Source organism: Lolium perenne, chromosome 6 (assembly GCF_019359855.2).
Source record: "Lolium perenne isolate Kyuss_39 chromosome 6, Kyuss_2.0, whole genome shotgun sequence".
Taxonomy (NCBI): Eukaryota; Viridiplantae; Streptophyta; class Magnoliopsida; order Poales; family Poaceae; genus Lolium; species Lolium perenne.
The window spans coordinates 244,779,212-244,800,732 of NC_067249.2; the positions used below are offsets into that span (position 1 = coordinate 244,779,212).

At 43.2% G+C, this 21,521-nt stretch overlaps 2 protein-coding genes and 1 long non-coding RNA gene across 4 annotated transcripts; 2 read left to right on the top strand and 1 right to left on the bottom strand.

The window, feature by feature from the left end:
- Positions 1-5,826: 5,826 nt before the first annotated feature.
- LOC127305637 (uncharacterized) lies at positions 5,827-8,098 on the top strand. Its single transcript, XR_007854048.2, has 2 exons — positions 5,827-5,929; positions 7,745-8,098. It is a non-coding gene; the product is annotated as an uncharacterized lncRNA (long non-coding RNA).
- A 4,357-nt stretch (positions 8,099-12,455) lies between these two features.
- Positions 12,456-15,620, top strand: LOC127309227 (uncharacterized). Its single transcript, XM_051340151.2, has 2 exons — positions 12,456-12,783; positions 15,081-15,620. The coding sequence occupies exons 1-2, from the start codon at positions 12,456-12,458 to the stop codon at positions 15,602-15,604; spliced, it is 852 nt and encodes a 283-aa protein (XP_051196111.1). The 3' UTR covers positions 15,605-15,620.
- Positions 15,621-18,645: 3,025 nt separating this feature from the next.
- LOC127305636 (uncharacterized) lies at positions 18,646-20,462 on the bottom strand. 2 transcript variants are annotated; one of them, XM_051336142.2, is made up of 2 exons: positions 20,295-20,462; positions 18,646-19,523 (listed from the first exon to the last, which is right to left on the bottom strand). In XM_051336142.2, exons 1-2 carry the CDS (start codon positions 20,429-20,431, stop codon positions 18,899-18,901), a joined length of 762 nt encoding a protein of 253 aa, XP_051192102.1. In that variant the 5' UTR covers positions 20,432-20,462; the 3' UTR covers positions 18,646-18,898. The 2 variants fall into 2 exon arrangements, with proteins under 2 accessions (XP_051192102.1, XP_051192100.1); XM_051336140.2 differs by having other exon boundaries at positions 18,646-19,526; positions 20,295-20,461.
- Between the last annotated feature and the right edge of the window lie 1,059 nt (positions 20,463-21,521).

Here is a 21,521-nt window from a genome sequence, read left to right on the forward strand (position 1 = left end):
AGACACAAATATAAAACAAAGTACTGTAGCAAAATAACACATGGTTATCTCCCAAGAAGTTCTTTCTTTATAGCCGTTAAGATGGGCTCAGCAGTTTTAATGATGCACTCGCAAGAAATAGTATTTGAAGCAAAAGAGAGCATCAAGAGGCAAATTCAAAACACATTTAAGTCTAACATGCTTCCTATGAAAAGGAATCTTGTAAATAAACAAGTTCATGAAGAGCAAAGTAACAAGCATAGGAAGATAAAACAAGTGTAGCTTCAAAAATTTCAGCACATAGAGAGGTATTTTAGTAACATGAAAATTTCTACAACCATATTTTCCTCTCTCATAATAACTTTCAGTAGCATCATGAGCAAACTCAACAATATAACTATCACATAAAACATTCTTATCATGAGTCTCATGCATAAAATTATTACTCTCCACATAAGCATAATCAATTTTATTAGTTGTAGTGGGAGCAAATTTAACAAAGTAGCTATCATTATTATTCTCATCAAGTGTTGGAGGCATAGTATAATCACAACAAAATTTACTCTCCATAGTAGGTGGCACCAAAAGACCAGTATCATTATAATCATCATATATGGGAGGCAAAGTATCATCAAAGAAAATTTTCTCCTCAATGCTTGGGGGACTAAAAAGATCATGAAAACCAGCTTCCCCAAGCTTAGAACTTTCTATATCATTATCAACAATGGTGTTCAAAGCGTTCATACTAATATTACTACCAGCATGCAAATAAGATTCCATAGGTTTTTTAATTTTCGCATCAAACAATCCATGTTTTAAATCAGGAAATAGAATAAGAAGCTCATTCTTGTCCATTATGCCAAACTAGTGTAAACAAGAAACAAAAAGATGCAATTGCAGGATCTAAAGGAAATAGCTTTGAGTACTTACGGCGCCGGAAAATAGCTTAATAGCCGAGGTCCGGAGTGTGAGTACCTTTTACCTTTCCTCCCCGGCAACGGCGCCAGAAAAATAGCTTGATGTCTACTTCCCCCTCCTTTTCCTGTAGACAGTGTTGGGCCTCCAAGAGCAGAGGTTTGTAGAACAGCAGCAAGTTTTCCCTTAAGTGGATCACCCAAGGTTTATCGAACTCAGGGAGGAAGAGGTCAAAGATATCCCTCTCATGCAACCCTGCAACCACAAAGCAAGAAGTCTCTTGTGTCCCCAACACACCTAATAGGTGCACTAGTTCGGCGAAGAGATAGTGAAATACAGGTGGTATGAATATATATGAGCAGTAGCAACGGTGCCAGAAAATAGCTTGCTGGAGTGTAGTTGATGGTGGTAGTATTGCAGCAGTAGTAACGCAAGAAAACAGAAACAAGCGATGATAGCAGTATTTAGGAACAAGGCCTAGGGATTACACTTTCACTAGTGGACACTCTCAACATTGATCACATAACAGAATAGATAAATGCATACTCTACACTCTTGTTGGATGATGAACACATTGCGTAGGATTACACGAACCCTCAATGCCGGAGTTAACAAGCTCCACAATTAATGTTCATATTTTAGTAACCTTATAGTGTAAGATAGATCAAAAGACTAAACCAAGTACTAACATAGCATGCACACTGTCACCTTCATGCATATGTAGGAGGAATAGATCACATCAATATTATCATAGCAATAGTTAACTTCGCAATCTACAAGAGATCATGATCATAGCATAAACCAAGTACTAACACGGTGCACACACTGTCACCTTTACACACGTGCAGGAGGAATAGAACTACTTTAATAACTTTGCTAGAGTAGCACATAGATAAATTGTGATACAAACTCATATGAATCTCAATCATGTAAAGCAGCTCATGAGATTATTGTATTGAGGTACATGGGAGAGAGATGAACCACATAGCTACCGGTACAACCCCGAGCCTCGATGGAGAACTACTCCCTCCTCATGGGAACAGCAGCGGTGATGAAGATGGCGGTGGAGATGGCAGCGGTGTCGATGGAGAAGCCTTCCGGGGGCACTTCCCCGCTCCGGCAGCGTGCCGGAACAGAGACTCCTGTCCCCCAGAGCTTGGCCTCGTGATGGCGGCGGCTCTGGAAGGTTTCTGTGGTTTTCGTCGAACGTATCAGGGTTTTCGATCCAGGGGCATTATATAGGCGAAGAGGCGGCGCAGGAGGGCTTCTGGGGGGCCCACACTATAGGGGGGCGCGGCCCCCCCCTGGCCGCGCCGAGGTGTGGTTTGGTGGCCCTGTCCCCCTTCTCTGGCGGTTCTCGTGTGTTCTGGATGCTTCCGGTGAAAATAGGAACTTGGGCGTTGATTTCGTCCGATTCCGAGAATATTTCGTTACTAGGATTTCTGAAACCAAAAACAGCAGAAAACAGGAACTGGCACTTCGGCATCTTGTTAATAGGTTAGTTCCAGAAAATGCACGAATATGACATAAAGTGTGCATAAAACATGTAGATAACATCAATAATGTGGCATGGAACATAAGAAATTATCGATACGTCGGAGACGTATCACTGCCCTCTCCTTGTTGTGCTTCATGTATAGATCTTGTGAGCTGCCTAACATGATCAAGATCATCTATTTGTAATTGCTACATGTTGGTTTGATGTGGATCCGATTTATAGAGAGATTGCTTTGGTTGAGATTATGTATTATGTTATTATGATCTTGCATGCTCTCCGTTTCTAGTAGATGCTCTGGCCAAGTAGATGCTAGCGACTCCAAGAGGGAGTATTTATGCTCGATAGTGGGTTCATGCCTCTATTTAACCATGGGAAGTGACCTTGTTCTCTACGGTTGTAGATGTGTTGTTGCTACTAGGGAGAAAACAGCGGTGTTCTATTCAAGGGTAGTTTCATCGTTTACTTTACACACATTGATTAAAGTGATAGTCCGTTGCTTGCAACTTAATACTGGAGGGTGTCGCGGATGCAATCCTGAAGGTGGATTATTAGTCATAGATGCAGTTGGATTACGGTCTATGTATATTGTTGTAATGCCCGCATACTTTCATGGCATGTATTCTGCACCAACCATTAGCGTAGAATCTATGTTTGTCAATTGCCCATCTATAATTTGTTTGCCTAGCATATTTATTTTATTGGGGAGGCACCTCTAGTGAACTGTGGACCACGGTCCTTCTTCTTTTAATTGCAATCTTCTACAACATTTTTCTGTTCTGTTCTCTGCAAACAATTCTTCTTCCACACGGTTCATTTAATCCTTTGTTTTCAGCAAAACCAGTGAGCTTGACAACCTCGCTGAAAGTTGGGGACAAAGTACTTGGTTGTTCGTGTGCAGGTCTCCACGTTTGTGCTGACGCCGGTAGTGCGTCCTGCCACGAGTTGGTTCGCAACACCTCGGGAGAGAACATTTTTCTCCTACTGGTCGATAAACCTTGGTTTCTTACTGAGGGAAAACTTTCTGCTGTGCTCATCATACCTTCCTCTTGGGGTTCCACTCAACATTGCGCATAAATTCTCCTTCATCAACTCCGCGCTCAGCTGCTGCTGCACCGGGCAGTCCGGTCCCTGGCCCGGCGCACCGACCTCCTCGACAAATTGCTGAGCTGGATAAGTTACAACGGCTGGATTTCAAGAGGACATATAAATACCCCTTCACCTAGCTCAAAACACTCATGCACTATACTACAACTTGTTCTTGAGCTCTATCTCTCTTACTCCATTGCTAGAAACACCAAAAAGCCTCAGAACTCTCTCCTCATCCACCCAAACTCGAATCCCTCCAGGGAAAATTTAGAGAAGGTCTTGATCTATAGTTCCACCGAGACAAATCTTGTTCCCCCTTGTATTCTTCGAGATACCTGCTCTCTAGGGTTCCTTTGAAACCCTAGGTGGGCAAAAGAGTCCGGAAGCATACAGGCTGTGGATTTGCTCCTGACAACATTGTGAAGGTTTGGAGGTTGTCTCGAAGTCTACCACAAGCGAGTGAGCTATTTTTTCGTGGGATAGGCTCCGAAAATGAAGGTGAGCCTTCGTGGCGTTGGGAAATCCTTCGTGTGGGACCCTACCTCTCCAAACGAGGGAACACGGGAATAAATCTTCGTCTCCGCGTGCTTTCGGTTATCTCTAACCGAACTCTTTACTTGTGCTATCTTGCCTGTGAGAGCCTTCGTGTTTGAGTTACTTGTTTTATCATCTAGGTTGCCTCACCTAGTTTGCATTAGGCTCACACTTATATTCCGCGAATCCTAATATTGCAAAGAAAGAATTAAAACTTGTAAAAACCTATTCACCCCCTCTAGGTTTACCATCTCTGAACTTTCATCAAGTTATGGCCGTTTCAGCTTCAGTCTTTCCAGGGGTACATAGTCTTTGGAGATTCCGGTCTTGGGGGGGGGGGGGGGAGCTGGAGACTCCGGTAAAGACGCTTAAATTGCTCTTACATAGTTATAGAGGGGCTTTTTGCAGCGTCTCAAAACTGTCACTATGGGCTACATGCTAAGGATAATAGTAATAATGTCTTTATATTTTTAAAAACATAAAAGAGACATTATATTGTGTCTCTAGAGTAAATAAATGTGAAGAAACCACGTAAAAAGCAATACTCGGACACATGATCTTAATGATTAAGACTTATTCAATTAACCATCTCACCCTATCACAAGTATATGTTGATACTTGGAACAGACTTTTAATTAGTACTAGTAAAATACCCGTGCATTGCATGGTACCCTAAATTTTTAATATTTTTTCTCGTCGAACATGCCAACATAGTACGCATAAAAATACCACATTGTATACAAAATATATTAGTGTTGGTACATATTAACATTCACATAAATTATCTAAGAGGAAAAAAATTAATATAGTACAATCTAATTTCAAAGCACGATATCTCGAGTTAATGGTAATAAATTTTAAATAATCGATTTGAAGTTACCACGACGTCTCCTCAATCTAATTCCAAAGCACGAAATCTTGAACTAATGATAATCAATTTTTAATAACGGATTTTTCTTTGTCATGCTGTCTCATGTACTTAAAGTTTGGAGAGTTTCCTTATTTTCATCGCAACTGCAATATTCAACAAAGTATATTTTAGTCACTTTGGTCATGATTATTAGTCAGCTCACTGTCAAAAGATTTAAAACATCAAGCCTTTAGCTTGGCCAAAGCTAACTTCTATATGTCAGTCAATCAACGAGATGCACATCATTTTGTACTCTGCTTGTACTACACTGTCCCAGCTCTCCTCCCTACACTCTTCCAGTCCCACCAAGCCCCACGCCTAACATACAATCTCCATCGCTGCATATCACGGTGATAGTGTTACTCTTCTTTTTTTTATCATAGAGGCCATCACTGGTCTGCATATGATTTAGGTTCCACGAGTATAGCAGAAAAAAATCACCCCAGCTTCCGCCCGATTGAGAGTTCACATATCGGCAAAGGGATTACAACAAAGTTTCTGTCTATTCTTCCTGCAAGATTCATATGCGAGGAAATATAGATGTTGCTTGTCATGTAAAATGAAAATCTCTTCCCAGCTTGAAGGAACACTTTAAGATGAAAGTCTCTTATCAGCTTTAGAACAAAATATTCATGTAATAAGTAAAGAAGTAATAATTTAAGTTTGATGGAGCAGAAGAACGCATATAATACTTTCCTGTAAAAATGAAAAATGTGATTCGTGTTAGTAAAGGTTCAAGAAAGTAGAGTATTCAGTCGATGGTAAAAACAACAGATGCAGATACGTTTAGCTTCGTCTCTAACTTTGGTTTCAATCTTGATTTGGAGCTTTGAACAATAATCTTGACAGATCACTTCACATGAAGATGGCATTGCAAGGCAAACCTTCTAAAAGGATTTTAAGTTTTGCTCGCTTGTATGCATGATGTAAAATTTGGGATCCAAGGTTTTTGAAATCTACGAGGATTTTGGGCGTGCAAGAGTTTACAACCAATCAGGCAACAGCTTGTGAGACTGTCTATGCCCCCTACCTACCTTATTTGCTAAGTATCTGTGGACTATAGTAGCATATACCCATATATATACCTACTGAATATGGTTACTATAATAAGTGTCGAACAATAGGAGTGTTCTGTTTCTCATTGGAGCAGGTTGCATTGATGCATATCAAGTTTATTTATCAATCCTACCTTTCTTATATGATGATGGATGAGCTCTTTTAACAAATACAATCCCTGAGTCATCTAAGATCAGTCTAATTTTTTTTTTCTGCATGGACGTCCTGAAAATTATACCACACTACTTTTATACCATAGTTTCCATAGGAATTGGCATATTCTGTTACCTTTCCTGCTGTCATTCAAGTAGATGTTGGGTGAAACGTAGTGTCCATGGCCCATCGGAATTCATCTGTAGCGTTTATCCGTACAGCCATGTTGAAACAATCCATGTCTATATACCTTGTGTATCCTGTAGCATGTCGTTTATCCGTACAGCCATGTTGAAACAATCCATGTCTATATACCTTGTGTATCCTGTAGCATGTCTTTAGTTGAAACAATCCATGTCTATATACCTTGTGTATCCTGTATTAGCATGTCTATATAATTTAAACTGGCAATTAAATATCTTAGACAAATTGAACTTACTTCATGGCATCCTCATTGTCAATGGAGAGGATATAGTTCCAAAGTTCGGAAACTACATTCTTGTTGACCGGCATCTTCAAATTTGGTGCGGGGTCATTGGCTACCTCAGATGCTTGTTCTTGTGATACTTCAGTGGGCGGGGGATCATTCTTGTCCCACATTATGACATCACTTTTATCTCCTTTGACATCTGCCTAGCTGCTCATATTCTAGGGTTCCTTTTAAATCATTCAAAACAGACTCTAGCAGAATAATAGATAACTGCTTCCTAAATAGTTTGATACCCTTCGGCAAATTAGTTATTCGAATTAATTAGCTGCATCACTGATCTTGATAGTAATATAATTATTCAATCCCTGTGAAAATACCTGCGTTACATCATGATTTCCCAAAGAGTTGATTAAATTGCTGATTGTTTTTGAGCCAGTAGAAAACAAAAATTCTTGGAAGAAATGGTCATCGCATTCAAAAGGGATGACACCTCGCAAAGTATTCATTGCTTACGGTTTCTTCAGGTAGGTGATGCATGTGATTTTTTCAATGTGAAGTGAAATAATGCCACCATGCATTTTTGTAAATCTTGCGGAACTGAATTATTTAAATCTTGCATATGATATATCAAATGGTAAAACAGAAGCTCATCATCAGTAATATTGTGCAAGACAATAGAAGTCTGAATAGTTTATTATATGTTTTACATGACATTTCTGAACTGTACTACCTTCTAGGAGAGGCAATGATATATCAACAATTCATCTCTCGTGCAATATGTAAATTCCTATTGTAGAACCAGCCTGAATGGTCCAGATGCTGCAGCGGGACCGTCCTGGTGGAAATTATTGTTGAATGCACATTAAAGATACAATACTTTATGCCAGTATCTACCCTGGTGTGATATCAATAACAATAGCAATGAAGACATTGTAAGGGGTAGGGACGAGAAATATTTCTCACCAATCAGTCAGTGAGGATGCCTCGGTAGATAACACCACCGCCATAAGAATTTCTAGTATCTCTGATTTGTCCATAAATAATTCTTGCAGTTTTCTCCCGTGATCTGTTGTACATGTGCAACTCACGTTGCGGAATCTAACACCACCGCCATAAGAAAGAAAAATGTGGGGAAAATTATTATCCATGATCTGTCTAATGATCTCCCTCACTTTTGATGCAGGAGAGATTTCGCGGTTACCTGGTGATTGGTGGAGGCAAGACGGTGGGAGCCGGGATAGCTAACGGTGCCATCACCCTCTTCGAGTTGGGCAGTCGAGAATGTATCGAGTGGCCATGGCGGCAGCTTCAGGACGGATCACCTGGAAGGTCAAGCGGGGTAGGTCAGCTCCAGTGTGATGGGCAAGCGCCTATATATGTTGATACGACGGTAATTGTGGACGTAATTTTCGCTCGAAATAATGGTGGTTGATGATGGCAATATGGGTAGGGCTGGCCTGTTAATTCTAGAACGAGGTAAGTGCTATTTAGAGCGCTAACTGATTGATTGTTGAAACTGAACGATGTTTGAGGGCGATTTGATGCTGCGTGACGAGCGGAGAGGGTGTTGGGATTTGTTGGGCTTGGCCCACTTGGGCAGGTGAGGGGCGATTGTAGAGGAGCGAACGAAGGTTTGACGAAAGAAGGACGGACTGCCTGATTACGGAACACGTTCCCCCTTTTTAAGTAGTAGAGATTACCCACCATGACCAAAACATGGAAAAAATGTCTCTAGAGAACAAGCAACATGCCTCAAACATTGCCTCTAGATAAAAATTAAAGGCATACAATGAAGTGTCTCATGAATTGCCTCTTGATGATTTACCTATGCCACTTTGGAGTGTTTTATAAGTTGTCTCTAGAATGAAAATTGCAACCCTTTACAAAATTGTCTCAACTAACGTCTCTACATTTGAAACTATTTCTAAAGTGCCCCAAAAAGTGTCACTACAAGATGCAAGTGTCTTAATATGATTTTTAAAGAGACAAAGTAGTAAGTGTCTCTAGTAAAACGTATCTAGGAAAGGTTTTTGTTGTAGTGATCCTCAATATCCTACAGAAACCTTTTCCCTAAACCTAAAGTTTCGTATGCACTGCTATTTCTATCACTACATGTATCATATGTATCTCAAACTTCTGGTAGAACTGCCATTGGATTTACGTGATTCTTTGAAGGAGAATTAATTTTGCGTTTGTTATGGAATAAATTTGAAAATGGCCAATGATTTGTGGACACTTATTTCAAGAAGCATGTACAAAAAACAACCGGATTTGTACTAACATTGCCACCCATTTTTTTCCTATAGGCTGATTTACCAACCGGGCATTACTCGCTGTTACAGCATAATTTGTCAATAATCAAGCTTTATCGGCATAGCCTTTTCCGCTGATGTCAAGATGACAGTTGGTGATTGGTGCAGAAATCCTAGAGAATCCGATACCAGAAGTGCTACTGATGACATGACTGATGAGCCTAGCTAGGCTCAGAAGGAAGTTGTCATGTTAAGGAATAATGTTAGGAACAATAGTTTTAAGTAAGTTTCGTAGGTGATGTGGTATATCTTTCGTTTGTTTTTCGTTGCAGTTTAAAAAAGAATCCTTGATCTGAAAATTCTACTCAAATTACTCATAATATATAGAATCTTCTCAGTGAAACTGAAGTATGTGATATGAAAACTTGATCGATTTTGTTTAGGCTTCATGATTCCAGGAAAGTATTTCCACGTGGTCCATTAGAAATATATAATAGTCTACATTCTAGTTTCAAAATTTATTCTGAAACATTCTAGCTTTTAGTGAACAGTGATTTTGCTCTCTTTATTTGATGTTGTTATTTTTAATGTAGTTTGGATTGATTGTTCACATATTTAAGTAGTACTAAAAAATGCAACACAGTTTGTCTCAATTTTTTTTGGGATACGTAGACTAAATCAAAATGGAGGCAGTTTGGGGAATAAACGGGACAGAGATTTGGTGCACATGGGCAGCACTGATCTTTTTTTAAAAAGTAATTAAAAATCATATTTCCAAGTTTCAGGAAAAAGTGAAAATAAATCATGATGTAGCCTATATTGTACCCCACAAACATGTAAATTTTTAACTGGAAATAATGTGTATTTGAGGCTACACAAAAATAACAAAGGTGTGGATCTAAATATAGTGATTCAAATCTCTAAAAAGAAATCAGACTTTGTCATTTTTATGTAGCTCAGAAAACAAAATATTTGTATTTAAGATTTTGTACGTCAGTGAGGTACATCATCAGCTCCTTTTAGAAATTTTTTACATAAATGTTTTGGACACATAATATAATTTTTGATTATTTTAATATAATGAGAGCAGTGATGCCCATGATCCAAAATGACTTTTCGGAATAAACGTATTTATAGCGATGTGATAAGCTTCCTTTAGCCGAGTAGATGGGCCATTATCTTGCCCCTACCGCTGCTGCGTCGTCTTGAGCTTGGACCGCTTCGTGGGCCGGTACTTGGGTCGTTAAACACTCACCTGAGCATGCGTCCGTCCTGAACTTCCTGTCGCCTGTGAGCCCGTGATGATACGTGGTGGTCCGTTGCCATCTCTGTTGCCCCAAGGTCGATTCATGTGCAGGAGAAGGGACAGGAATTGGAATGTGAACACTCAAGGCTCTGTTCCAACTAACTCGGAGTAGTATATCCTAGCTAGAGTGCCCGTCATGGAGAGATCACAGCCGTGACCGGGGTGAGACAGCATCTGCATGCAGTCTAGATGAGCAGCGTCATGTGAGGCGCTGAAGACAAGAGAACAGTGTAAAATAGGCTGCATGCATCCAATTTGTTCGATGATTTGGGAACAACCCGTGCCGATGCGTAGTCAGGCTCCGAAGAAGGACGGGGCAAGTGTAAGTCCGGTTCGTATTTGAAACGGAGCCGCACGCTTTTATACGTTTGTATCTTGCGAGATTATATACTCAGGCGATCTGCGTAGTGGAATTGGGTTTGAAACCGTATCCGTCTCGTCTGATTGATACATCCTACAACTACATCCGCAGTCCTCAGCCCAGGTCGTCGACGATTGGATCGATCCACTCCTCGCACGACGGAAGGAGCGTTCGTTCCGACGATCATTTTTTTGCATCCGATCTTCGCGGTCGACTGCAGTTGCCTACTCCGTTGTTTCTTGAGACCGGATCGCCATGAAGCTCGACAGCGTTGGCGGCGGCCGCCGCCCTGATGTAAGTCGCCATTGCCTCGGTTCTCGGTTCGATCTTGCTAATTGTTCTTTGATGCAATTCAATCAGTACATCAATCTATCATCATGGGACACTAATTTCGCTCCTCGCGTTATGCAGACCCTGAATGTCGACAGGGACTTGAAGCTGCCCGACGACGTGCTGCTTAACATCCTGGAGCGGTAATCCTACACCTACGGAAACATCTTACGGGTTGTTATCTACGGGCTAACGTGGTGGCGTGGCGTAGGTCAACATACAAGATGAAAGTAGCGGTGAACATACAAGAGATATCTCTACACGAAAAGAAGGTGTGCAAGCAGTGCAATAACAAACCCAGTCAATCCGAGGTTTGTCAACCTTCGAGATATCCACAAACCAACGAGGAGAAGGATTTCTTCAGTAGAGGCGTTGGTGACAACTTCTCCTTCTGTGATTCAATTCCGTCCATCCTGCTATTTTTCACCTCTAGACATAGAGTACTACATGGATCCTTAGAGTATATATAAATCATTCATGCGGTGGTTTACATTGTGGTGGTGACCTAGGTCTTTGATTATCCAACGCTTCCGTCCAAGCTTCCGGGAACGGACCTCGCTTCGATGTGTCAGAAGTTAGCATGTATATAATTTGAATCACAACTTAAGTACGAACAAGAGTATTATGATGCTGAAAGCTGTTACATGGAGATGCAGAATTTTCTGAAACGAAGTAAAAGATTTGCCGTTGTTCCAATTGATTAACAAGAAACGAATTATATCATTAATTAACGAAAAACCAGACGAAAACCGATCAAGCACTAGCTAGGTTAGGCCACATAGCCATGCTAAAGATTATTCTAGTTAGTGCATAAGAGACCCATGTTCCGATGAAGCAATAGATCGGAAGTGGGAAGTGATTGCCTTGCTAGCCTCTAGAGGAAGACCTTTATTTTAGATGGTACTTTCACTTTCCACATCGTGGTCCGGCTCTTGTTGTCCGTAGAGGTATCAGAGCTTGAAGCTCTTCCATCAAGCCATGCCTCCATCCTCATCTTAGTTTCGACAAGCATATGACCGTGAACATGCCTCGTTTCTCAAAATTCCAGGACCAAAAATCCTCAATATTGTGTGTGCAAATCGGGAGACCCAAGATAACATCAGCATCAGCCTTTAGAAAAAAATTCTGAATCTTCTCTTGATCCGAGGATGCAGTAGTTGCATTGATTAGTTCGCTGACCCTGGTGGGTGGCTCAACTGCAAGACACCCTAAAGACCTCATCATCCCATCTCTTGGGATCCAATTTTGAGTCCAGCCACGGGTAGACTCGTCATTGCCTATACGGCAAATTAAACCTCTCGAAAGTACCTCTTTCCCTTCCAATAAAGCATGCCGAATTTGCGAAGGACACCCCACGTTCCTACCACCCTAGGGTTTCCAGTTAGGCCACGATCCAAACAAGGGCACAAGAAGATGACGCCATATATACTGGAAACCGACTCAAATTGTTTCCGAGAGTCCAGACCGTAGTCCTCTTCTATGCCACGACCTCGCTAAATAAAACCCCTCCAGAAACTTGATCCCGACTACACATCATCCCAAACCCCAAGTCGCAACAAAACCACAGAGCCCTCCTCCGCGCAGACCCCCGCACCCCGAACCCTAGCACGTACCCGAGCGAATCACCAGCGAACCAGCAACAACCATGGCGGCGGCGAAGATCCGATGGGGCGAGGTAGAGGAGGACGACGGGGGCGACCTCGACTTCCTCCTCCCGCCCCGCGTCGTCACCGGGCCCGACGAGAATGGGCTCAAGAAGACGGTCGAGTACCGCTTCGACGACGACGGCAACAAGGTCAAGGTCACCACCACCACCCGCGTCCGCAAGCTCGCCAGCACGCGCCTCTCCAAGGCGGCCGTCGAGCGCCGCAACTGGTCCAAGTTCGGCGATGCCGCCAGTGGCGACGACGCGTCCGCGCGGCTCACTGTCGTCTCCACCGAGGAGATCTTCCTCGAGCGCCCACGCGCCCCAGGTTCGTCGACTTTGTTTATACATCCCCGGCTAGGTCTGCGTCGATTGATCTGTTTTGGTTCAACTACTGTGTTGCTAGCCATATTCGTGATCGAGTTAGGTTGGATTGATGTAATCCATTGTGGAACTGAATTATAAAACCGAGATTGGCGATCTATCTGGTATATGTAGGAACTGGCGACAATGGAGACAGGCCCCCGTGCTGCTCCTCTCGAGCAGCCCGGGCGGAAACCCTAGCCCCCACCCAGCCGCCACCCACATCCCGCCCCTCCCCCTGCCGCCGCCGGAGGGCGCCGCCGGCAAAGCCCGTGCGACGCCGGCGGCGGCAGGGCGCTCGTTCTCGCACTCTTCGTCCACGCCGACCCTCCTCCCCAACCTCCTGTGCTCTGCTCCCGTGCGGCACTATTCCCGGCGGAGGCTGGTCGCCATGGCGCCGGCGGCCGCTGCTCCTCCCTTCCTTGGCCTGTGGATGGCGGCTTGCTCCGGGTCCTGGCCGGACTCCCCCGGCTGCGGAAGATCTCGCCCGGCAGATCTGGCCCGGCGGCGTCCTGCGGGTCTGGGCTACCCCGCTGCCCATCTGCCATGGGGAGGGCCCTCCGCTGCTCTTCCTTAGCGCTGCGGAGGTGGTGAGGACGGCTCGCTGTGATGCTGTGTGGGTTGCACTTTTGTGCTGCTCCTGTCAGCTCGTGCTCCGGGAGAAATCCCAGACCTGGACTTCTCCGGGTCAGGCGATGGCGTCGTCTTCGCGTCGCTGTTCCTTTTTGGAGGCATCGTCTTGGAGCCTGACCTGTGTCAGGCGGCATCGCCTCTCGTCTTCTCGCCGGCCCTCGGCTCGTTTCCTTGCAGGAAGGGGCTATGGTCATGGTGGCCCTGGCAGTGCTGCCTCGACGTCCCGGGGTGGCCTCGGCTTGCGTTGCCCTTCGACTACGGGGGCGACACATCGGTGTCGTCGCCCCAGTCTCGGCTATCCGACGCCCTTCGACTGTGGTTAGTCTCGGCGGCACAACGCCCTTCGGCTTCGCCGACGGCACACCGGTGCCGTCGCACGGTCTCGGCTATCCGACGCCCTTCGACCGTGCCGGTGACGATTCTTCGTGTGCTCTCGTCCGGTCTCCACGTATTCCACTACTTGTTCCTAGGGCTGCTTGCCTTTGGTGTTGAGGTTCTCACCGGAGATCCTCCTTGACTGTCGACTTGAGGTACTCAAGGTGGTGTACTGGTTGCGACTTTGCTTTTGGTCGTGCCTTGTGGTGGGACTCGTTTCTGCATCGCCCTTCGACCATGGGGTCGGCACACCGGTGTCGTCGCCCCAGTCTCGGCTATCCGATGCCCTTCGACTGTGCTTGGTCTCGGTTCTGCAGGTCCTCGCCCGTCGCTCGCCTTGCCAAGTCGTGGTGGTCGCTCCTTGAGATGCTGTCCTCCGAGGGGTTCGGTTGGCTTCGAATGCTAACCTCCCCTTTCCTTTGTGTTCCCTTGCTTCTAGTTTGTTTTCTTTTTCTGTCTTTTTATTTGTCTTCTTCTCCCATGTATCCCCCTGTAATATCTCCAATCTGATTGTAAGATCATGGGCCTTCCAGGCTACTTTCGATGGAATGCAACAAGCGGTGGGGTTTTTTTCCCCCGTCAACCTTGAAAAAAAAATGTAGGAACTGGCCTTTAGGCTCTCAAAGTAATATGCAATAACCTACGTGTATATTAGATATTCCTAGTAAGTTCGAAATAAATCAACATGGACATTTGGAGGACAGTAAATTGATTGCTAGCTATGAAGCTACCATTGGTCTCAAAATAACTGAGAGAAGCCGCAGTTGAATACAGTATAATTGATTCAGGAGGTCTACATTATTTGGATAACTATATTCTGTTTGAGTTAGGTAGGTGACTGAAGTACGTTGAATTCAGTCCATGTAGAATACACGAATTAGGATTATAATGCATTAATATGATCTCCTGCTCTTGCCGATCATACTGGCATTCAGTAATGGGTGCTCTGTGGTTAAGTAGGTAAAAGTTTGTTATGCATACACAGACACTGGTTCCTGAATGATGATTTTTTCCATCAACTGGGCATGTTAGCTGTCTTTCCACCCAAACTTAACCTTGCGTTATTGTGCCATGGATTTTTTTCTGTCTATGTATTTTTCTCTGTTCAAACAGTAACACGGATCTTCTTGATATTGGCATTAGTACTGATTCCTATTTTTATAATTACTTGCCATTGTTGTTCTGGAGCCCACAAACTAGCTGGCTTTGCTGCATCTCTGTGCTCGTAATTTTTAACCCTTCACTTAATTGTAGGGAGCAAAGCTGATGAACCAAGTATTTCTGCTGATCCACTGGCGACCAAGGGTGCTGTTCTCATGGTTTGCAGAACCTGCGGTAAGAAGGGTGACCACTGGACCTCAAAGTGCCCCTACAAGGACCTTGCTCAAGCGACAGATACTGTTGATAGACCTACTAGTTCTGACGGACCTCAAGCACTGCCTACTAATAAGGGATCATATGTTCCTCCGAGGTTGAGGTCTGATGCACCGCAAGGTAATGGGTCTGAGATGAGGCGCAGGAACGATGAGAACTCTGTCCGTGTTACCAATCTATCAGAGGACACCCGTGAGGCTGATGTCCACGAGCTATTCCGCACATTTGGCCAGGTCAGCCGTGTCTATGTTGCATTGGATCAGAGGACTGGATCGAGCAGGGGCTTTGGCTTCGTCAACTTTGTCCACAGGGAGGATGCTGAGAAGGCTATCAGCAAGCTCAATGGGTATGGTTATGATAACCTTATCCTCCATGTGGAGTGGGCAACACCCAGGCCTAGTTAGTTAGTTACTATATCTACTGCAGTTCTCCCATACGTATTCTGTCAATATGTTCGAATTTTGTGTCTCAGTATTTCTAATGAAAAGATGTAGAAATAAACATATACAGTGAGTTACCTTGCTTTGAAAACTGTATGAGCTGTTGTTTCATAATAATACTGTAATGGCCTCCAAAGAAAAACACACATGAAGATATCACAATAATTTCGTCAAGGTTAACACACCAACCCAGATGACCACTTTAGTGGAGAATTGAGTAGTTGGACTTTGTGTGACACCATCTATAGAGGAGCATGGTAAAAAGGATAAAATTGATCTTCCTACACATATGAAATAATGTAGGTCTTCTCCATCAACAACTAATGTTCACTTATCGTTTTGGCTGGGAGTATTTGTTGTTTTGGGACAATATAAACAAGCTTATTATCATTGTAGATAGCAAGAATTGATAGATGATCATCCACGAAAAGATTGCATGAGAAAACATGGTGGTTCATTAAGCCACAATACTTCCTCGCACGATAATGCTCAATGAATGTTTAGACGAAACCTTGAACAAAGAGATGAGAATCCTTAGAAAACAGCCAAGAGGTTATCCCCACCTCCATTAATCAGATAATGAGACCCAAATAAGTTCGCGGGTTCTGTTTCCTCTGGTTATGCTGATAATAATGGTAATTTTTTAGGCACGATTGAAATGATTGCTGAATTTGATCTTGTGATGCAAGAACATATTTGGCGCATTCAAAATAATGAGGTTCATCATCATTATCTTGGCCATCGTATTCAGAATGAGTTGATCTCATGCCTCGCCGATGGCGTGAAAATGGTTATCTTAAAGATCCTCAAGTACGCAAAGTATTTCTCTGTTATCTTGGACTGTACCCGGGATGTGAGAAATGAAGAGCAAATGACGCTCATTGTGCGGTTTGTCAACCTATCAAGTAACATTTCATGAGTGGAAGCTTTTCCTAGAGTTCTTGAAGGTTGATGAGAAATTCAGGTTTGGGACTTTTTAATGTACTAATGGATACACTGGATTCTCTTGATTTGGATGTCGCTTATTTGAGGGGGCAAGGTTATGACAATGGTTCCAACATGAAGGGAAAAATCAAGATGTCCAGAATTTTTGCTTATAGTAAACCCTAAACATTATATATGTCGTGTGCATGTCATAGTTTGAATCTCACTCTCCGTGATATGGCAAAACCAACTAGCTGATTCATTCTTTAGTATTATCCAGCGTAAATATGTATTGTTTGCACGTTCTACTAAAAGGTGAAAGATTTTGCTTGATAATGTTCCAAAACTAACTGTTGTCTAATACTTGTTGGGAGAGTCGAATAAAGAGTGTGCAACCTATATGGAACCGAACTCCGCATATAATATCAGCTTTGAAGGAATTGGCAAAGGCTTCTTGATGATCCAGCCGCAGCAAGTGATGCTCAAGGTTTGATCAGTGCACTTGAGAAATTTGAAACTTTAGTTGGCATGGTTATTTGGCATGATAATTTATTTTCAAAAATTTAGAGGAAAAAATTGTATGCATTGATGCTATCAAACACCTTGAACGGGTAATATCATTCTTTCAAACATTGAGAGAAGACAGCTTCTATACTAGTATTGAGAGTGCCAAAGCCATTGCATCGGATATGGGCATAGAGCCAAAATTTAGTACAAATTAAGCGTCAAAGTAAAAGGAAGAAGCATTTTGATGAAATCAAGGAAGAACTACAACTGTCAACTATTGAATCCTTCGAAGTTAATTATTTTTTTGTCATTGTTGAGGCTGCAATTGCTTCATTGGATGATCGATTTGAGAGGTTGGAGGCATTTGAAAAAGTTTTTGGTTTCTTGTTCAACTCAAAAAATCTTAAGTCACTATATGAAGTAATCTACGAAAACGTTGCACTACTTTTGCACAAACTTTAACTCATAAAGAGGTTGTTGATGTTGATCTTGGTGATTTTGTTTATGAATTGAAAGTGCTGCAAGTAAATTTGCTTTATGATTTTTTGGCGCTTGAGATTCTTCAGTTTGTTACAATTGTTTATTGTTATCCAAATGTGTCACTTGCATATCGTATCCTTTTAACTATACATGTGACCGTAGCCTCGGCTGAAAGAAATTTCTCTAAATTGAAGCTGCTGAAAAATTGTTTGAGGTGAACTATGTGACTAGGCAAATTGAATGGCTTGACTACATGTTGTATTGAGAAGGATATCTTAGACAATATTGATCTTGAAATTTTTTGCAATGATTTTGCATCTAGAAATGCACGAAGAAGATTTTTTCTGAAGCATTAAAGTGTAATTGTTGACGGAATCATTGTATTTGGTTTTTATTTGAGTTAATTAAACTAGTAAAAATATTTGTTATATTTTTTACCATTTCATTATTTTTCTGTCATAAATATCAGTACATATATTAGCCTTAAGGGGTCCTTTTGTCGATTTGGTCCAAGGGCCCCGAAAAACATAGTACCGGCTCTAGGAACACACACGATCGAGCTACAAAAAGAAACGAAACTAAACCTTCAAACATGTAAGCTCCCACCAAGCAGAGCACCCTAACAGCAACAAACACAACCACGCTCAACCTTGCGAAGCAAACGAACATCCAAGACTGCCACGCCCAGGAAAATAACAGAGAGACGGTTCTTAACAGGAAACACCAACAAAAACACCAAAGCTTCAAGTAACAATACCACCCCAGGAAGTTAGACCCATGCCCCGGATGTTTCAAGCAATTTGAAAAAAGAATCATCATGAACTCTCGGATGGCTCCTTTAAATAAAAACAAAAACAAAACAAAAACTCGGATGCTGCTCCAATCCGGTCGCTTCTTTCACCAGCCACCAATTGAAACGAACCACCCCAAAATAAGATGAGCTGCAGTTTCAAGCTCTTCAGATAGTCTACAACCTGGTTTCCCCCGCAACCTGGTTTTCCATCTCCAATCTGGTAAGAAAGCCCTCTCTTAACCCAACTCTAATAAGGTGCATGCAACCTGTTCAAAACTGGGATGCACCCGCAGTCCCACAATAAAAGAAACTGCCCTCTCCAATATATTTACTCCCCCAAAATATTGTATGATTATGGTTTTTGGTATCTGATTCGTCAAAAATACTGAATGAATGTGATGATACAAAAATGCAACAACTATAGAAGAAGATAGGATCGTATGTCTCAACAACTCTGCCGAATAGTTCAGTATGATCTCTATACGCTCCCGTCTGTACCGCAAAACCTCCCCGAGCTTGTGCTCGCACATGCATCTCCCAGAACCAGTGGATGGTTACTCGTCGTCGTCGAGGTGGGAGGCATGGTGGATGCACATCCGCCACTCGCCGCCCACCTTCTCGAAGACGTTGGTGGCAATCTGCTTGCCCCAGCTGCCACTGCCCCTCGTCTTCACCATCTCCAGGCATGTCACATAGCCGAGGTCGCCCCTGACGTGCACCTCCACGTCCTGCAGGTCGAACCGCAGCGGGAACTCGTAGTCTGCGTCGCACACCATCTCCCAGCTCCGCATCACCGTATCGTAGCCCGCGATCCGCCCCGCCGACGGGTGCACCACGTACACATGCTCGCCCTTGGCCCACAGAGCGTGCATCGCCGCCAGGTCGCCGTCCCGGAACGCGTCGTAGAACCGCGCGTTGGCCGCCAGGAGGGACGACCGCCCGTCCTCCCGAAGGTGGCGCAGCTCGTCCCGGAGTCGGGCCGCCTGGGCATAGTCCTCCTCCTCAATCGCCGTCTCGAGGTCATGACGGAGGGTCTCCTCATCAACTACGACGTGAGCTGCCTCGGTGGTCTCGGTGTCGGTATCGGCATTCGGGCTCCCTTCTGCCTCCCCGCTCTTGACGTGCAGACGGGTACACGCTTTGGGGTGCAGGCGGGTGCTTGTCATTAGAAGCCCTGTGCTGCTGGAAAAGATATGTTCAACATGGTCAGCAGCACATTTACCATGCCAATCTGTTCCAAAGTTTCAGAGAGAGATCATCGATGTGAGGGTAAAGAAATCTAAACTACTAGTAACAGTGTTGTATTTAAAGTTTTAAACTGCTAACATTGAGTTAAGCCGCTAAGTAAAAGTCATTGATAATTATTGAAACCGGGATAGAGTGAAAGGAAGCAACCTAGTGGGCTAGTGGCAGATACTCGATCAATAACATGTTATGGATAATCGATTAAGGCAGGAGTGACTGCAAAAGTACTAGTACTAGAATATACTACTGCGTTGGGGACTAAGCATACCTCATCGAGACTAACGAGAAAACAAAATGTAATTATTCAGTTAGTGCCATGGTGACAAGTCTACAATTGTCACTTCAATTCAGACCCAAATTTTCATACAGTGTTATGTTTCTAATCCTGATACAGTGTTATGTTTCACAGTTCACTATGGACTACTATCATTTACTTGAGCGCGGTGAAAAAAAATATACTAATGGATTCATGGAGGGGAGAATAAATAGTAACCTGGCTTAACTACAGCACTTAACTGTAAACTGTGTAACTGCAACGACCAAGATTCAAGAATCCCAAGATCCCACCTTTACCCTAAATTTAAAGCTCAGAAGACCCATGCTGCGAGGTGACACAAGCCAATTTCACTCATCCACGGCACTAACTGGATAAGGAAACCTCGAAACAAATCTTAATTAAAACGGAGCTTAGACAAGAGGCCTCACAAGCGCTTCGCTCCAGGACGGAAAAAGCAGTTGCCAGCTGCGGCTGCGGCGGTCGCTGGAATTTCCGGCCGCCACCAAGCTCTCGCCGGCGTGGCGGCCGCCGCCGCCATAGCTGCGAAAGGATTTGGTCCTGCCATGATGGGATCAGAGTAAGGGTAAGGTTTTCTGTCTCTTGTTCCATCGTTTTGTTCTCCCCCTCTTCCCTTTCTGGGCCTTTGTTCGTGACTCTTAGCTGGGCTACCTTCCAGCCTGGATTGATGGCTCGTTGAATGAGCAGGTTTGGCCCAAGTACTTATCTTCATGCTCCATCTTCATTCCTACTTCTTTTTCCCGAAAATTCTCTTCAGCTCCCAAGCCCTAATGATCCATTTATTTATTTATAAAAATCCAAAATCATATTTTTAAGTTAAAACATGGACGTAGTCAATGATATATTGGGATGTAAACGGATCGGATTGGATCGAATAATGCTCTCTCCATATCATTTACCATTTTTTTTGTCAGATTCAGAGCGGAGTGGATAATGACCGAATGCAGATTCGGATGCGAATTATATCGGACTACAGATTCAGATCAGAAACAAAGCAAATTCGGAGCGAAAACGGACAAAATATATCGGATAGATGAAAACATATTTTCACCATTGCAAATGTATGAACATAAAGTTACTCAAAAGAATAACATAGAGTAGAGAATAGTTCAAAATATCACCAATGTGAAGATCGTAGTACTTATTACAAAGACGAAGGTCGTACTCAAATAATACTTAGGTAACGGTTCTCCGACCTTTTCTTATTAAGTTCTTACTAAAGAAATAAAAGCAAGCAACCGACAAAGTAGGAAGGGATATCACACACTCAACTTAATCGCTAGGTTATAATATACACAAAGCCTAATTGGATACTTGGGTTAATGGGTTGAGCTAATTTAATCGGATTATCCTAATTGAACATGCCAGATAATCCTCACAAAGCAACGGATAATCCGTATCCGTCGGATAATAGTCATACCATATCCGCTACCACATCCACCGGATATCCGCATGACCAATATTTGTATCCGTGTCTGTATCCATCGGGTTTGAAAAACGCATACCATATCCTTAAAAACGGATGCGGATGCGGGTTCGGTGCGGAAATTATCCGTACCATTTACAACCCTATTGATATATACATCTTATAAGCATGCAAAATGGCAACCTAATATTCTTTGTAATGTGGGCTACAC

What these genes read in the sequence shown, in the direction of transcription:
- LOC127309227 (XM_051340151.2), top strand. Translation starts at nt 12,456, where the DNA reads ATGGCGGCGGCGAAGATCCGATGGGGCGAGGTAGAGGAGGACGACGGG. An exon ending in CGAGCGCCCACGCGCCCCAG is followed by an intron (nt 12,784 to 15,080) that starts GTTCGTCGACTT and finishes ACTTAATTGTAG; the next exon opens with GGAGCAAAGCTGATGAACCA.
- LOC127305636 (XM_051336140.2), bottom strand. Translation starts at nt 20,431, where the DNA reads ATGGCAGGACCAAATCCTTTCGCAGCTATGGCGGCGGCGGCCGCCACG. An exon ending in CGTCCTGGAGCGAAGCGCTT is followed by an intron (nt 19,527 to 20,294) that starts GTGAGGCCTCTT and finishes TATCTTTTCCAG; the next exon opens with CAGCACAGGGCTTCTAATGA.